The sequence below is a fragment of the Haplochromis burtoni genome, unplaced genomic scaffold, assembly GCF_018398535.1.
Source record: "Haplochromis burtoni strain Fernald_Lab_line unplaced genomic scaffold, NCSU_Asbu1 Contig_4, whole genome shotgun sequence".
Taxonomy (NCBI): Eukaryota; Metazoa; Chordata; class Actinopteri; order Cichliformes; family Cichlidae; genus Haplochromis; species Haplochromis burtoni.
Genome location: NW_024582365.1, coordinates 1,987,716 through 2,006,032, shown reverse-complemented (window position 1 = coordinate 2,006,032; position 18,317 = coordinate 1,987,716). Strand labels below are relative to the sequence as shown.

The window sequence follows — 18,317 nt, the reverse complement described above, 5'->3', positions numbered from 1 at the left end:
TGCAGTCACATGAAATAAACAAAAAAAAACAATAACACAAGCAGACAAGGAGTTTGCCAAATACAAACTTTTATTTCTGTACACAAAGAGTAGAAAGCAGCCAGTAACCCACTTGTTATTACAGTAAAAAGCCTTTCTTCAGAAACCCCTTTTTATACAGATTAAAAACTCCAGAGAAAAGACGAAAAGAAGTGTTTTGAGTTCTGGACAATAAAACAGGAAATCAAAAGTGTTAAAGAAGTCAAACATTATGATTAATGAGGTATATTAATGGTGATTTAAAAGAACACACAAAGAAGAAAAGAAACCTCATTTCATCAGAAAAAAAAACGAGTGTGTTAGAGTAACAAACTTATATATGTTGCGTGACATACAAGCGCATGTGTCCTTGTTACATATTTAGATGCGTGTTGGTAAACACAGGAGGGAGGGTCTGACACTGAGGCGGCAGATTAACGACAGGGCCCGTGGAGCATGTTGGCAAGCTACATGCAGTAACAGAAGTCTGAGCAGTGATAGCGGTGTCCTCTGGGGGTGACTCCGGCTTATGTAGAGAACCTTTTTTCACCCGGCTTCAGTCATGCCACAGGGAGCAGTGTGTGTTAGTGTGTGTGGGGCAAAACAGGAAGCCACTAGGAGTAAAGAAATGTGCACACGGATGAGACCTCAGATGATCACACAGTCACGCATCATCATTTATTTGGATGGCGGTGTCGAGCAGCAGCAGAGTGAAATGTTGGGACAAACTGTGAATTGCAATGTAACCCTGTAGTATAACTACCTAGTCTATGTGCGTATATGTTTGTGTCATTCTTTCGCCACTATATGGTGTTAAAATAAACATGACAACTGTTGATGTGCAGTCCTACTGGGGGGGGTTGTCTCCCCTTCTTTTTCACAACCTGTCACTGCGCCATCATCTTGTGTACCCACATAGAAACGTATGGAGCAACTGAGAGCAATGGATAATCATCACTGTGTAATGAGATGTGTAAATACCAATAGATAAATGTCTATGAATAAACATCGCTTGTCATGGCTTTTTTTTCCCTCCCACGAGCTGTGCAGCTGCTCTTCGTTCTGAGTTGCGAGAGCTTTAACAAAACAAATTCTCAAGCAGTGCTGATGCGGAGATGGGTTCAACAAATAGTAATGACTATCTTCAGCAGCTTAACAGTGGCAGGCTTCAGTGGAGGTGGACGTGAAGAAAAGGAGAGCTGTGTTTGGGAACCAAGGGCCTCTCTTGCTTCCCTTAAGGCTATTAGCATTTGTATTATGAATGGCACATCACGTTTCCAACTTGCAAACCTGTGGAGCTTTGTCCTTGGGGGCAGTTCCCTAGCAACGGTATCAAAACTAACAGGCAACGAGTGCTGAGGAGGATGGTGTCAAATGCGAGTGCTATGTGCCTGGAGGAAGATCCCATAATGAATGCAGCACATGGGTTTTAAACTCATGTATGTGGGGTCAGAATGATATTTTTAAAGTTTAGCATGGATTCTTCAATGTATATGAGAATGGGGTGGTTTGAGTACGGAGAAACACACAGAACCACAGCTTCATTGTTTCAGGCAAACTTTAGTCCTGCTTCTGGAGATTTTGCTGTGGCAGGCACATCAAAGTGGATCTCTCCCACCAGCCCTCAAGCAATAAATGGATTGTTTTTTTTATGCCTTTCCTCTCTTGTCTCTTAGATCTTTACTCCCTCCAAGCATACCCGGCACCATGGGTTCACTCATACAAGCCTTATTTAACCGGTTTCACCCTATGGATGCTCACATGCTGTGATCCACACTTTTCCATTCCAGCTGTCACTTCCAATCAACCACAGGTCTGTCCGGGGACTGACAGACACTAGTGCACAAACACACTCCTGACGCAACCTCCTTCCCTGAATTTAAAGCATAATGAAAAAAGAAAGAAAACGTGGAGAAAGACTAACTCTTGTCTTTTATGGATTCAACTCGGTTTTAAGGCATTAATTGACTGTGCTATGTTTAGAACAAAATGCACCCTATGAGCTTGATACGATGAGGGTGAAACCATATCAACGACACATCCTTTTGTAAATCTAAAAGCAATTAAGTATGCATTAACATGAGGGGAAATGACACATGCAGAGTCAGTAGCTACTGTTCTTTTCAAATCTACATGGAATGAAGGGATTATTAAGAATGGAGCTGGTGTGGGACTGAGTTATCTTGGTATGCCTTATACCCCCCCTGTAGTTTTTGGAATTAGCATATCGAGGGGTGGGGGAGCTTTAACTTTTAGGAGCTCCTTCTTTCTGTCTGCACATAGCAGGAGAACCCTAAGATCTCAGAGCAGTGGCATGCATGCTGATATTTATCAGCAGACATTTCCTAAACAAAACACAGTCCCATTCACAAAACAAATTGGCTTACCACTGAGAACTTGTTTATATCCTTCAAGATGAAATAGATCTCCATTTTTATGAAATTGGCCTATGGTGTATTTCTGGCGATACATCACAGCACATGTTATCGATCATGCAGGGAGCCATTTGGTTATTTGTGCATAATGTGGGTGGATGCGTGGGGGGTATTGCAAATAGGGGTGCGTGTGTAGCAGCATACGTGTGTGCACATACACTGAGTGCAGTTAGTGCTCTATGGGTGTAAAGGGCTCACTTAGGAGAGGCAAGCAATGAGTGCGACAAGCAGTGAGACAGGATTAGAGGAACACAGTGTGTGCATACAGAGGCGCTGTGCTAGCGGGCACTTTGGCTGTCTCAAATAAGTCATGGATTTAACTGATAATGTGTCATTCTGAAAAAGTAAATAAGCCCGTTGTGGGTGCTGTCAGCTCCTTGACAGTCTGCACCACGCAGCCACATAAAATGTAGTCAGCCCAGCCCTGATCTAGCTTACACGGTTAAGCTTTAGCTCACCTCCTTGTTTCAAAATACAAAAATAACAACCATGACAACACATTCAGGAGGGGGGGGAAACACACACTGAAGATACAGGCATTTTGATAGAAACAATGGATGTCCTTCCTTTTCCCCTTTTTGCATTTTTTTGAGGTTCTTTTCACGGAAGGTCCGATTTGTGCTGCAGACTGATATAAAGCTTCCCACCTCTGAATGACTACACAAATACTGGTAAACACAGTGTCTTGGCTGGGCATTTTCCATCGCTTTAGTCTCTCCCTGACCTGCTGCTAACATTAGTTTCCTTTGGCTCGTTAACATGGTGTCAGGCTGCGCCACTGAAGCTATGAAGCACAGCCTGGCCAAAAGGACATCAGCGTGAGCCTTTAGCAGTTTGCATGAAAAAGGCTTTTAGTGCACAAAATTCCAGTAGAGGGTTAGCTCTAAGTATCATTGCCGCTGCAGTGGTCACATGGCCTGGTGTACTGTGGCCTGACCTCAGCTGCATAGAGCTCCTCCCTCTGCCATCAGGCGTTCTTTCAGGCTTTCTTTCTGCTCCTCCAGGCACACTCAGGGTTAGATGTGTGATGTGGTGCCTGAAATTAGGATATAAAAGAGAATTTAAAGAAAAGAAAAGGGTTAACAAGTTTAGGAGCACATGCAAAGGACCAAGGAAATGTTCTTGGTTATAACTAAGAAGGCTATAATTATTATAATCCCTTTCTTTGTTCAAATTGCAGGCTTTGGATTGCCCAGCAAATTGCATTTTAAATGCAGTGGGGCACTGTGGCAAAGTGTGTGACAGTGACACGCTCTGTCTTTCTCTGCTGCAGTCGCCCTCTTATCTTACTTCTCCTCTCTGCCATTCAATCTTTCCATCCCTACCCCCTCCCCTTCTATCGATCCACACTAGTACATATTTGCTCTCCTCTCCATCTCTCACGGTCCCAAGGGCCATGGGGGGAGCAAAGAAGCTGTCTCTGAAGTGTGGAGTGCTACAGCAGCAAAGATCCATGTAGCCGAAACAAACTCACCAGGTTCTGAAGGGAAGACGTTTCTCAGCTGCTCAATGACCTCCTGGAGCTGCAGCACCGTGTCCTGCTCATGCTCCAAATCATCTCCTGCCACAAACACACACACACGGATTCAAGCCGCCACAGAAAATGTTACTTCTCGGTGAAAAGATAAGGTTTTACATTTAGCATGCATGCATATGTCAAGCCCTCATCTTAGCCTGGCTGCATGCCACTGACCTGCTGCTTCAGTGTCTGTAGTCTCTCTGCTAGCTGGCTCCCCATGGTGTCCTCCTCCAGACACAGGAGAAGACAGGGTTGATGGTTCTGATCCATTGGCCTCTGAATCATCTTTGGGCTGCTTTTGGGAGAGACTTATTACCATTCTTTCTAAATAACCCCTCATATCTATCATATTTCAGACATCAGAGTCATTTTGCCTTTCAGATAGCAATGAATGTGATGTTTAATGGCAGCCGGCAGTCCGCAAATGAGAACTCAGAGAAAAAATATTTAAAAAGGCAATTTTGCCCAACAGCTGTTCATCAGGTTACTGTGATTTGTGCTTTGATAGGTAGGTAAAAGCCAAAGGGAGTTGCACTGCACAGACAAGCATTGCAGAAAACAGACTGACACCACAATGGATGCCTCAATTCAGAATCAAAGGGGGATAGTGTAACTCTCGAAGATCTTATATGCAACATTCCCATGGTTCGTATTGTTTTTAGCAACACTGTGGCAATACTCCAGAGGTGAGTAAGTTCAGTAGCTGCTGCAAAACAGGAGTCTCTGTAGAGACTGGGAGGGATTCATACATATACTTCTAGAGACTACAGACTGCAGATTCTACAGATTTTATTTTCTGAGGAAATGAAACTGTGATATAGGTCCACAGAGAAAAGAATTCAAATAGCTTTTTTCCCTCCCTTTATGTTTTTAACCCAGGAATATGTGCCTCTTGCTCTCTTTAACCTGAAGATGCAGATCCTGTTCCTGTTCTTTCTCCTACTGTCATTTATTCCCTTCATTTTCTCTTTATTCTGTGGCCTGAGTGTGCAGTTTAGATACTCCCACTGACAACAATTTACACATTGCCATTATAGTAACCAGTAACTGTGAGTGTCAGCTCCCACTCGCCTATCTCTTTGCCACACCTTTCCTTTACACCGCAGTAAATCCTTTTATATGATGCTCCAGAGTGTATTAAGGCTTATCCTCTTTCTTAACTCCTTCCATACTGTACTTCTTTGTACTCCCATTCCTTCTTTTAAATGAAAACTGTGTGCCTTTTTGTACTTTTATAAGTGTATTTCAAGAACTTTGCTATCTGCTATCTGTGCTGTCTGTGAGGAATACAAATATTGAAAACTGGTGAGGTTAAATTTCCCTCTGTGCCCCTTTTTTTAAACTGCAGCTACAGAAATCTGCAAGAACTATACAGTGCTGTGCCAAAATATTTGTCCTCTATCCAAAATATCCAAACCTACCTAATTGTCCCCTAAACCTAATAACTGGTTGTGCCACTCTTGGCAGCAAGAACTGCAATCAAGTGCTGGTGATACCTGGAATTGAGTCTTTCACATCGCTGCAAACCACTCGTCTTTGCAGATTTGTTTTAATTCACACACGCTGGAGGATTTTCAAGCATGAACGGCCTGTTTGAGATCATGCCAAACATCTCAGTCTGATTTAAGTTGGGAATTTGACAAATCCACTCCAAAACCTTCAATTTTTCTTTTTTAACCATTCAGATGTGGACTTGTTAGTGTGTTTCTGATTATTATCCTGCTACATAACCCAACTGAACTTGAGCTGGCAGGACATTCTCTTTTGGGATTTTCTGGTAGAGAACAAAATTCCCGGGCCTTCCACAAAATTCAGCTTTTGTCTCATCAGCACACAGAATATGTTCCCAAAGATCTTCACTTCAGTCTGTTAGACAGATTCTGTTTAAGCTTTTTGTGATTCAACAGGTCTGTCAGTAATGAGACCTGGGCGTGGCTATAGTTCAACTGAACGCAGCTTTCCAAAAAATGTGGTTAATCACAATTAATTCTTGATTTAAGGAGGGCAATTTGTTTTTCACGTGTGGCCTGGTAGGTTTGAATAGCTTTTTTTCTAAATTCATTTATTTTACATTTACAGCGATAATCTTTGTCTAATATAATTTTTTTTTAAAGCTCTGCACCTGAAGTATTTGCCTGTAAAACCTAGTTGGTAGACTTAGAAGTACACATAAAAACACATAAATACACATAAATAAATAAAATCCATTGTAGGAACTGTTCATGTCCTTTCCAGGTCTCCCTCAGAGGTGTACCGCTGACCTGTAGCAGTAGCTCCCTGAGCCGGCGCAGCTGGGACTCAAGCTGTTTGTTGTGGTCCTCCAGGATCTGCATACGGGTCTCCAGGCGAGTCTTGTGTTGCCGGAGGACCCGTGCTTCAGCCAAGAGCTCCTCGTCCTGCTGCCCTTCCGCTGTAGGTGAACCGAGACCTCCTTCTCCAGCCTCAGTCAGCATGGGAACTGATGCCGCCTCTTCGTGTTTCCACTTAAGCCGCCTGTACTCGCTCTGCAGCACCCTGAGGACCAACAGATGGAGGAGAACAGTCAAGGCAACTTGTTGGTGCAGCAAGCAAAACATCAACTTAGAGAATTATACTGACACAAACAGAAACGCATTATAACCTGACATTTGTATTTATGAGACAAATAATTTGAATGATTTACTAAATACCAACACATTAAACAATCAGTACTGCAGGATCCTAATGTATTATTGATGACTAACCACATGGAGTGCAATCTTCATTTTTAATAGAAGCCTTTCATATCACATATTTGTATGGTGCTGTGAATATTCAGTGGCTTTGTGTGGTGATTCGCTATTAAAACTGTTTATAGACTTGTGATGCATTGTTAATTGATTTGGCTGCTGGAAAATGATCGTCACAACATACGGGTCTATTTAATTGCAGAATTATCTGTAACTATCTCTTTGGAAAAGAAAATGTAATAAATAAATAAAATAAAAACAAAAACCAGAAAGTCAGGGTAGCTGTTCTAATGAATGGTGGATGGTCAGAGGTTGAGCAGCTCGCCATGGCATTCATATACCCAGATAAGGTATATGAAACATATTTCATATTTTACAGGCTATCACTGAATTACATGTAAATGCAATTTTGTATTTTTTTTCAAAAACTGATTCACAGTCATTTAATGAAATTCATGTTTTCATACATATTAAATCTTCCTGTTAAAAAGGATGTTTTTTCTTCCCACTATTGTCAGTGGGAAGTGCTTGGGTTTTTCAGTTTTCTTTGTATTCTTGTAGGGTCTTTACTTTTGGCACTGTATAAATAAAACAGAACTGAACTGAACTGAATTGATCATTTAAGTGATGGTTCTTGAATATAGGTGGTTGTACCACTACATTAAAAATCATAAAATTTCAGGTAAATTCTATATTATATTAGATACAAGCACATGTCCATCTCTTTATAAAGCTAAAAAAAAAAGGTTGGGGTTCTTTTGGGTTAAAGAGACCCAAAATAAGTTCTTAATTTTTTTTTTTGCTAATTTATTGTTCTGTTATAAGCATCAGAAAAACCACTAAACAGCCTATAAAATAAGCTAAAGCAACCACTTTAGTCATTAATAAGGACAACAGAGCACACTATAACAAGAGACACAAAAACTGAAGTAGGTCAAGGTTTCAGACACCCAAAGGGCACAAGTGTGTGTGTAGCTGTGTTTTGCTGTGTGTCTAGAAAGGTCGCAACCAAACTGAGGACAAGGGAAATGTATTCATATGAGTCATTCAACTAAAGGATGCCTCTGGTAACCAATTAAGTGGAAAGGAAAAATGAATTTGCTTCATTTATGGAAAATATCTGCCCCTGTAGTAACTAAAATCTAATTCAAAAGCATTAACATCTTGTGTTTTAGATATGTTTTACACTTAAAGCCAAACAATTCATAATAGACTCTTTGTTTTCCTTGTGCAGGACAAACTGAAGGTTGACATATGAGTGGTTCCATGTTACCAATATGCGGTTTTACAAGCTTAATGCTCAGGTATGCGCACAGAAAATGCTGCTTTTTTTCGTTTTCTTCAGGCAGTTCAAAGGATTTAGAGTATGAATGTGTTTATTCACTGCAGGAGGTTTGCAAATGACAGCAGACATACTGAACTGAGTGTAATACCTCTAAATAAACACGCAAACATACTTGTGTAAAATGCTTCTGGGGAGCTTTACTTATAAACATTGAACGTTAAGCCAAACTTTAAGGTTTCTGCAGCAAACATTATTTTTATCTTAGCCTCGATCATATCTAAAAGCAAATCAGATCAAACACAGTTTCAAATGTTTAAAATTCCGTGTTTGGATGTGATGCAACTGGTGTTGAAATATGTCTAAAAGATGGGATTCTGGAGGATTTATTGTGCTTGAAAACACATGAATTCTAAAGAATGACGAGAAAGTTCTAACAGCTTTATTTCCTGGCTACAGACCTGTTCTCGTTCTCCAGGCGGGCCAGGGTGCACTGGAGCTGCTCCTTATCCTGGTGTTCCAAATGTGCCAGCAGCATGTGCTGTCCACAGGGTGAGTCATGGTCCAGGGCTGGGCTGGAGTGACGCAGGAGGTACTGATCTTCATCCCTGAGTCCCCCACACAGGAGACAGCACACTGAGCCACCAGCACACAGCCACCAGCAGCACAAAGCAGAACCAAGAGCATGGGAGAGCAGACAGGCCAAAGCAAAGCAAGGCAAGCAAGACAGGAAGGCATAACAGGACGAGACACAATGAAACCAGACAGGATACAGCGGCTTGGAGCAGTGTGCCAGGTTCCCAGTCCAAACATTAAATGTTCTGCAATAAAACTTGCTCACCAGACCATTTAACACCTACTCACATTTATTAAAAATGGAAGGTACATCTTAAGCTGCACAATATATTGCTCAGATATTAATGTCCAATAACATTTTATTGACACTGGAACAAAAACGTAATGTTCAAATCTATGATAACATACCTAGGGCTATTAAACGATAAATGGATATGTGTTGTTGTCAGTTTATGTTGCAATAATGCTATTGCCCAGGCAAACCACTTTGTACAGCCAAAGTTAAATGAGAGGCATTCATATCAAGGAAAGACATGACGCCTGAGCTGAGTTACTCTGATACTCTGATACTTAACCTTCAGGTGCATTGATGAGACAATGTGGGTCTAAATGACCCAACTCATATGTGCTTGGGCTTAGTTGACTTGCATGCCTGTTACCTGACAACATTAAACTGCGATTAATATATACAGGTGGAGGTAAAGGCCGAGCATGCAGGAACGGTGGTTCAGGACAGTAAACAGCAGGATGCCAAGCACACACCAGCTGGAAGCACCGATAGCACAGAGCCGTGCAGCAGGAAAAAAGTTAAAAAAAAAATGAAGCATTGACAGACAGAAGGACGGGTGTGCAGAATAAGAACAAGAAGATACAAGGGCACAAAAGCTGGAAGCAACACAGCTGCACATAAGGGGAAGAAGTGAAATGCCATGCATACAAACACACAGGCACAGAATAATCCAGACACAGAGTGTAGATGCAAAAACTATATGCATGTATATACATTTGTGTGACACAGCTCCATCCAAGCAACACACTAGATGCATGCACATAGCAACAAAGACAATGAACGCAGGTTTGATAAGCAGAAATATCAGTACTGAAAAGTTTTTGGCTTCCAAGTCTTTTACTTCTCTCTGAGTTTAAAACAAGCTCTTAATGTATCATCAGTCACATCACTCTCTGAGAGCAGACTAACACAAAACACATGTGGAAAGGTACAATAAGCACACTTCACACTGCACTCTCACACATTACACAGACCTCTAAAGTGTGTATGTGGCAAAGCTACAACCTTAACTTTAAAGCAGAACCATCTCAGAGAAGGAGGAAATGGCTGACAGCCCACAGCGATGTCAACAAAATAAGACATGGACACACAGAAAATCATGATCTCAAACAACCCTAACCACTCTCTCCATGTGGCACTTTCTCAGCCTTCCACAATGAGGACTGGCTGCCTCATTCACATCAAACATCCTTATTCCTCTCACTGCTGTAACCCCGCCACTGCCAGCCACTCAGCCAGCTTCTGCAGGCACTCACACATACGCTTTGTGTATCTACACACAGCCACAGACCTTAATCGCAGCGGGCATGTGTATGATGAATAGAAAGTGTGTGCACACTGCTTGCTGTGGGTCATTTTCATTATGTGGCTGACTATTTATGCGGTTACCCAATTTTACCCAAAGAGCTGAACATACATGTACAAGTCTGTGCGCACAAACAAACGCAGAGACAGTCGAAGCATCGCGAGAAAAGAGTGTACACACAAAACGCACACATAATCCCTGTGAAAGGCTGTGCTTGTAACGACAGGGTTTGTAGGGTGGGGGTGGTGGCATACTCACAGGCTTTCATCAGGAGACAGACTATCCGTGAAGAATGAACAATTCTGGCTCTCCATTTCCGCCAATCTGTATGTATACAAACACACAAACGCACACACACGCACACCAAGGACAGGATGTCAAATATACACGCAGTTGACACAGGTACACAAACACCCAAAAGAGAAATATTGAGTGAGATCAGTAAACTTAATGAAAAAGGAAAAGCAACACATTATGTTTATTGCCACACACACTGAGAAAAAATACATTTCATCAAACACAAGCTTTAAACAAATAATCAAAACTTATTTTAAGCTGTGCATGTAGGACCTCTAGCCTGGATAGTAAGGTGCGCAGGTGCATTTGACTAACAAGACTGCAGAGTGGCAAAAATAGAGCAGAGTAAAAGCTATAAAAATATCCACAAGGAGCATGCATAAAACTTTATTGTACATTGTCTACTCGCATACAGGCAATAAAAAAACCTTTTAGAAACGTGCTACTGTCCAGCACCACAGACAGCATCAGCGGTGTGTGTAAGGCCACAGTGTGTCAGGTGCTCTGTGGTTTTTCAGCACCAAGGACAGCGCTTCCCTTCTGCATTATATCCTGCTGACTGTCAGCTACACTGTACATGCTGCTCTGTAAGCTGTTTTACTACAACACCAAATAAAATGTGCTGTGGCAGGGCAAAAAATGAAAAGAAAAGAAAATTAGGTTTCTGATTTTTAATGGAATACATAAGAAAATTGGGTCCTACAGAAATCACAGCAGGATGGACAAGGCAGGTGCAGGTAGACCCAACAGGTAGATGAGTGTACCTACTGTGCAATTAACAGGCTAACATGTCTTTGAGTACTGCAAGATTCTGAACAGCATTTTCTGGGGGAAAAAGAAAGAGCAGGACTGTGCATGAGAGGTTGCTACCATCGCTATATGTCGTTGATTGAAATCAATAATTAAATATAATGGTTAACATGCATTCTGCTTAGAAAATTAATAATACCAAAAACATCATTGATAGATAGAATGTTTACTGTAAGCTCAGTGTGATACTATTTTTAATATGCAGCTATAGTACTGCATAGAAAAGTTTATAAAAATGACTTCTTGCCTTCCATAACACATTTACAACAATCAATAATTTTAAATGGTTTATTAATGTTCCATATTGTACACATCAGCATAAGAAAATAAGTAGCTCAAAAAATTAACAAAAAATAGGTGCTTTGTGCCCCATCTTCATCTCTTACAAGCAGCACACACTTTAAAATACAATTGTATCCACTCTTTCCCACACATTATAAAAATATGTAGGAAGATGTGATATAAATAAGATGCATGCACAAGCTGGCTGCATGAAAGTGGAAACACCAGAAAGTCAATTCATCACAAGCAGCTGCAGTCTGCTGAATATCAGAGGGTAATGACTTATAATAGCGATCCATGATTAAAGGGTGGGTTGAAATCGGCGGTCAAACAACAAAGTTGTTATTTGCACCGCAAGCATTGCTGCAGCTTTAACCTCTTTAGCTTTGTCCTTCAAGTCAGGATATTAATCATCATGAAGAAGCAGCCCACTGATGCAAATGTGCTACGAGTCTTGTGCCTGCCCACATAAATACACACAGATTTGCCACATTAAAATAGTCTTCTTCACACACCGACACGCTACATGCTGAGTCATCTTTCGCAGTGTGTGGTCAGGTGAAGGAGTGAGGGATGGTAGAAGTGGGGATGAATGATGTAGAGGTTGTCAGGTGCATCCACATAAGATTCCATGTCTCTCCATTTTTCTATGAGACCATAATACTGAGAAATGCAGGATTTATCCATGGCCTGTTACAGGAGGCCCAGCCTGTGAACCCGACCGCTCGTAATTCAGCCCGCAACACTATTCATCACAAAACCGCCGCAGACCTCAAGCTTCAGTCAGGAACACCAGCAAAGGAGACAAGAAAGAGCAAAAAGAAATAGGAGACAGTATTGTTCAAGTTTCTTGTGCTTACATGTCTTTTTAGCCTCATGAATTAATGTAAAAAAATAAGAAATAAGAAATGTGAGCAAAGGGCCAAGGGCTGGAGAAGAGGGATACTATGGTTTAGAAAAATCTTATCTTACTTTCTTTTTTTAATGTAATGTTATTAAAGACCCCACTGCTTTCATCACAGCAGTGGGGATGATGAAAGAAATAAAGTCCTCATATCAATATTAACAGATTTTAACAGTTTAATAACTACTGAAAACTAGAAATAATCCTTAGCGAAAGCGACAGACCTCATGTCTGTTGCACAGTATGTAAAAACGTGTTACAACCAGAGGGGAACTGAATGGCAATCCACGCCTCCACACACTCATACACAAGATATGCACTAATATAGAAATCTTAATCTTATATTAACATTCATATTGTTATATTACTGTTCATATTGTTTATTGCACTTTCCTGTGCTATGAAATTGCATGAAATTGAATTGAGAGTGAGAGAGGAAGTGCGAGAGGAGGAAGCAGATGCACTGTGTTTTTTACTGACTGTTCTAACCTGAAACTTCAAGTACTCTTCCTCTGAGATGACTGTAGAATATGCGGCATGGATTGTGTTTTTATCATTTTGCTTTTTTTCAGAATTTTGTTTATTTCTATGTTTATTGTAGTAGTGTAAGCCATGGCCAAATCTTCATCTGCAGTCCCTGGCCATGTTTTTAAGGTTGTCATTTGTGCTTAGAAACATATAATCATTTATATGCTGATGAAAGAGCGCACTCTTGTCTTGTTTTGCCGTGCAGTTGGTGGTTTTGTGTTCCAGCGGGGTTTGTGCCTAGATAAACCCAATCCCCCCCCCCCCAACACACACACAATATGCCATCATAAAGGAAAAATATTAGAAAAACTGAACTGACAGAGATTTTATCCAAACTTGAAACTGAAAATTCAAAGAACTCAAATAAGAACAATTTCCCCCTTTTATCTTACATTAACTGACAGTAAAAGTAAGGAAGGAAGTAAAAAAAAGGTAACGGAGAATGAAATAAAGATCTCCTCTTGCTGCCAGAGTACAAATAAAATAACACCACCACAATAAAGCGTGTCTACTCTTATTATGATGGTGCTCAGATGATGCTGGAACATACGAGTGGGCTTACACAGTTCTCCTTTTTGTGAATAAATGTGCGACTGCCTATTCTCATTTAGAGCCATTTGCAATTCTTTATAATTCATTGCGTTCTCATTTGCCCATTCATTCATGCACAGTCCCAAACATATGCAGTGAATGCAATGGCCTGAGCATTGAAACCACTGGCGTTGCCGTTGCTCGTCTTGCTGAAGACATCTGTATACGTGCATGGCATGAATTACCATGTATATCACTCCCAACACACCTGCCTTATATATTATTTACAGGTAGAAAGAAAGGAGAAGGAAGGGAGCAATCTTGTTGCTAATGTATGAATAAAACAGTCACTATTGCCATACATAAGTTCTGTCTACTTGTTTTTTTTTTTGATAGTTCTCAGTGAGAACATATGAGTCAGCTCACTGCTGTCTTTTTTCTTCTGTCGAACTGTAGCACCATCGATTTAGAAGCGTTTATCATCCCTTATAATTCATTCATTTTTTCCTTTTGCCCATTCACTCATGCACAGACAAAAACATAACAGGAGACCTTTAAAACAGTTTGGGGTTCATTTTTCTTGCTCAGATCCCATCAATACATGTGGATGGAAAAAGCTGAAAACCCACTGCATTAGTATGTAATTCACCAGAGCTAACAAAGGGCTCGAGATGGCAAGTTGGGCAAAAACACCTCTCGGATTTGAACTCAGTAAAACGAAATTGTACAAAGCTATACAGCAATCAGTTTTTTAGTGCTTACCAATAAACCTACACTTAAAACGTTCATGTTACAACAATGAAAAACACCTGGTGTGTAATATTAAATGGTTGATAAGATAATGATGACACCATAACAGCTTGACCCATTTGTGTGGATATAGAGTTAGACATATAAACATCTGTGTAAAGAATTGTATTCACTGTTGAACACATTTAGGAATAATTTGTAGAAAGGTTTTTGTTTTACTATTGCAAATAAACAAATTGATGCTAGTAATGAGTGTTGCACATGTATTGAAAGTGTTATGCAGCTTTTAGTGCCTCTGTGCTGAAACCAAGCACCACAATGGGGATGAAAGGTGATTTAAGTGACTTTGAACGTGGTATGGTTGTTGATGCCAGATAGGCTGGTGTAAGTATTGCAGAAACTGCTGATATACTTGGATTTTCCCCATGCAACCATCTCTAGGGTTTAAAGAGAATGGTCTGAAAGTAAGAAAAATATCCAGTGAGTGGCAGCTCTCTGGGCAAACATGCCTTGTTGATATCAGAGGTCAGAGAAGAATGAATAGACCTCTTTGAGATGTTATAAAGACAGCAATAACTCTAAAGAACTGCTTGTTACACACAACCATAGTAGGTATTATCTTAGTACTGCTGACAATGAGTTCACTGTACTCAAATGACCTTCACAGCCACCAGATCTCAGTCATAGATCATCTTAGGGGTGTGGTAGAGCTGGTGACGTGTGATCCTATCATGTCAATATGGATCAAAATCACTGAAGAATGTTTCCTTGCTGAATATTTGCCACAAAATGATTAAGTAAGTATGGAGACAATGTGCGTTGTGTACTACTGAACCACATTATAGTGTCTCATAGTGATGAGACACCATTTATTAATTTGAAAGATAAATCATTTAGCTATTTTGGGACTCCATTGCTGCAAAATGGTCAAAGGTGAGGGGCCCAAAGTCATTATTTTATATGCAGAAAACAGACATGAGAAACATATATAGTTTAAAGACATGCGCAATTATTATGTTACAATGAAACAATGTTTGCTTCTGAGAAAATGTTTCCAACTGTGCACATTTTTCTAAAATATTCTCAGGAGATTGAAAATTTGCAAATAAATGTGTCTTACTTTTACCAAATTAGATTGTTGTCTGAGGTACATGACCGCTTTTCCCACTTTCTTTATTTGTTGTTTATTTCTGTGATAGTGGCAGCTACAATTACAAAATGAAGCTACTTGAGACCAATATGACTGAACAGCCTTTTCAGAAAGTTGTAGCATGACTGAAAACAAATTATTGAATCCAAGATGACAAAATAGAAAATATGTTAAAGAATAAGAGAAAAGGGGTTAGATACCTATAAAAAGCAGCAAAATAATCACATGGGTGGGAGACAAAAGAAGAGAGAGATTGCAGATAACAAAAGGAAAAAAAGGGGCAAAGAAGATATAGGAGGAGGGAAAAGGGAAGAGATAAAGGGGGTAAAGAGGACAATTGTGCTTGCTTTCTCTTTGGTGCATATTCCCTATGTTTTGGCAGTGTGTGAAGCAGTTGTGTGTAAGAGCCTAGGGGAAACAATACACAGTGGCTCACTTACCTAAACACACACACATATACACACACACACGTGCATGCACACTGCACTGTGGGCAGAGCTGCCAGGAGTGTGGGAGTCCAGTGGTGTGCCCTGTATGCTGTCAAACAGACACTAAGCCACACCGACAGCTCCCAGGTGACCAATGGGCTCACTGCCCCAGTAAGTGACAAGCTGCTAGGCACGCTGAGCCCTGCTGACCTCTACACACACATACACACACACACGTACACACAATGGTCACAAACTTCACTGTGTTTGTGTGGCGCATAAGAGTGAAGGAAACCGCTGGGTAATACAGCCTCTATCCTAGCTGGAGTACAGTGCACAACGCAGACAAATCAATACCTCAATTAGAGTGTGGCAAAGACTAAAGGGTGAGAGAACAGAAAGGGGAGAAGAAGAGGGAAAAGTGGGGTGGAGTGAATGTATGTAAGGGGGTGGGTGGGAAGGGGGTGGTTGATTTGGAGAATGGAAAGAAGACTCTGTAGTAATGATTTGATAGATAGCACAGTGCAGAAAGCCACATACCTGCTGGCATAATGTTCAATCCTGCTGTGTGTGTCTGCATGGGGCAGCTTGGGCGAGGAGCACGGTCTGGGAACAAAAGGCGCCACCGTCAATACTTCACAGATGCAATTTTTAACTCTTTCAAAACATGAATGTGTGGCTGCAGAAAAGCAAAACTGAAAAATTAGCATTCTACTACTACTACTACTACTACTACTACTACTACCACTGCAACAAACCAAAGAGACTTCAGGAAAAACTTTATTTAGGGAAGCACAAAGGGATTCTGACAGAGGTCCGGTGATTTTACAGGAAGAATGTGTGATGGTTTTGAAAGCCATCATCTCTGGCTTGTGAGTGGGCTGCATAAGTAATGAGTTGATCAGAAGATTAGGAGCGAGGACACCTGTATAGTAAGCTCTTTTTAACAAAATGGCTTTATGCACTAAGAATCTTGAGTATGTGAAGGCACAGCATGATGTTGATCATAATGCTGCCCTAAATTGAGGGGTACAGAAAAAAAGCCCCTCCTGACACGTAATGAAAGCTGCTACATTTATTCGTTGAATATATTTCATCTCTAAATATGAAGGTCAAGCATTGTTTCCAATTATTTTTCCATTTTGTGCCCTAGGCAAATTTATGGATTAGTATGTTTTTATGTATTATAATTATATGCTGCTGCAAAATGACATTGCTGAGATGTAATCTTCAACCAAAAGCACTTTATCATATGACTGAGATCTTAGCTGGAAAAAGGCAATTTAATAGTCTTCACTTTGTCTGACGAGGGCAGGCTTAATGTCGCAAGGTCAGGACCATACCTTTTTAATAAGCTCCTATTATAACCATATACTGAATCTTTAGCTCTAGCTCATTGTTAGTTGGCAGGACAGATATTCCTTTATCCTTATTTTTCGGACATTTATAAAATAGTCATAAAAGATGACCATAAAAATGGGCCAAAACCTGGACCCATAATTGTGTAAATCATCCTGGGTACATCGTAGCCTGAAGCAATGCTTCACGATGATCTAATGGATGCTAGTCTCATTGCCTGTTTCCCACTTTAAATGAGACTCAGTCATGTGAACAGTGCTCCCGAGCCAGAATGAGATCACAGGACTAACATTATTTTAATCCTGAACACAGAGCTTTCTCTTTAACCCATCTGAGTGAGTCAGCATGATAATTAGCCTGCAACAGCAGGAGTATGTATGGGTGTAACAGTGAGTCAGTGAGGGACAGATGACAGGAGAGAGATGACTGTGTTCTGTGTGTGTTTATGTGCAGGACTCACGTCTCTGAGGTATCAGCTTCCAGCACTGACTGCACTGGCAGGTAACCTCTCTGCGGGTGCTTCGTGAAGTACTGCTTTGATCTGAACTTGTTCTTCAGAGTCTTGGCAAAGTCCCTCATCTTTTCTCCTGAGGTTGTCTGTAGTGTGATTTAGGTGCACATGGGGTAAGTGGGTGAGGTTGAGGTGATGGGTGGGAGACAATTTATACAACTTTAGTTTTCTTGGAAATGTTGCGTTCTCCAACATTACCTCATTTAAAATGTATCCAGTCTGCCTTGAAGCCGGTTTGTTTTGACTTTACCAACTTTTTCCCACACTGTGCTTTTTCATTCAGTTTCTACTGCTGTTCTCTGTCGATCCTTTATATTTTGTCTAAACTCTCGCCTCTTTTTTCCCCCCCTCTCTGATTCTCTTTCCTACTCTCTCAATCAGTGTAGAAATCTATGGGCGCCTGCCTGCCTAGCTGGTGGGAAAAAAACTGCAGCTAGCAAACATAAAATATTGTCCACTGAGAAAAAAAACACATTGTACGGATGGCCCTTTGCCATATTTTGCAGCTTGGAATTGATTAAAGATTTAATCTGGCACCATCTCAGTACACTCGAGCACTCCAGCAACAGTGCAACAGCTACTCATTTAGAATGAACTCGACTTTGGACAATGTACATGCACTTGTTTAAGACTT

At 40.7% G+C, this 18,317-nt stretch overlaps 1 protein-coding gene across 4 annotated transcripts in view; it reads right to left on the bottom strand.

Moving 5' to 3' along the window:
- Positions 1–52: 52 nt before the first annotated feature.
- drp2 (dystrophin related protein 2) overlaps positions 53–18,317 on the bottom strand; it is a 169,165-nt gene continuing 150,900 nt past the window's right edge. The window contains exons 18-26 of one of the 4 annotated variants that reach the window (XM_042220823.1): positions 17,633–17,769; positions 16,354–16,419; positions 10,392–10,457; positions 9,542–9,574; positions 8,424–8,570; positions 6,234–6,486; positions 4,147–4,267; positions 3,928–4,014; positions 53–3,489 (exon numbers count right to left, since the gene is read on the bottom strand). In XM_042220823.1, coding sequence (XP_042076757.1) covers positions 3,470–3,489; positions 3,928–4,014; positions 4,147–4,267; positions 6,234–6,486; positions 8,424–8,570; positions 9,542–9,574; positions 10,392–10,457; positions 16,354–16,419; positions 17,633–17,769 — 930 coding nt within the window. In that variant the 3' untranslated portion in view covers positions 53–3,469. The remainder of the gene's footprint in view (positions 3,490–3,927; positions 4,015–4,146; positions 4,268–6,233; positions 6,487–8,423; positions 8,571–9,541; positions 9,575–10,391; positions 10,458–16,353; positions 16,420–17,632; positions 17,770–18,317) is intronic. The other 3 variants (XM_042220830.1, XM_005913193.3, XM_005913194.3) reach the window with 3 other exon arrangements.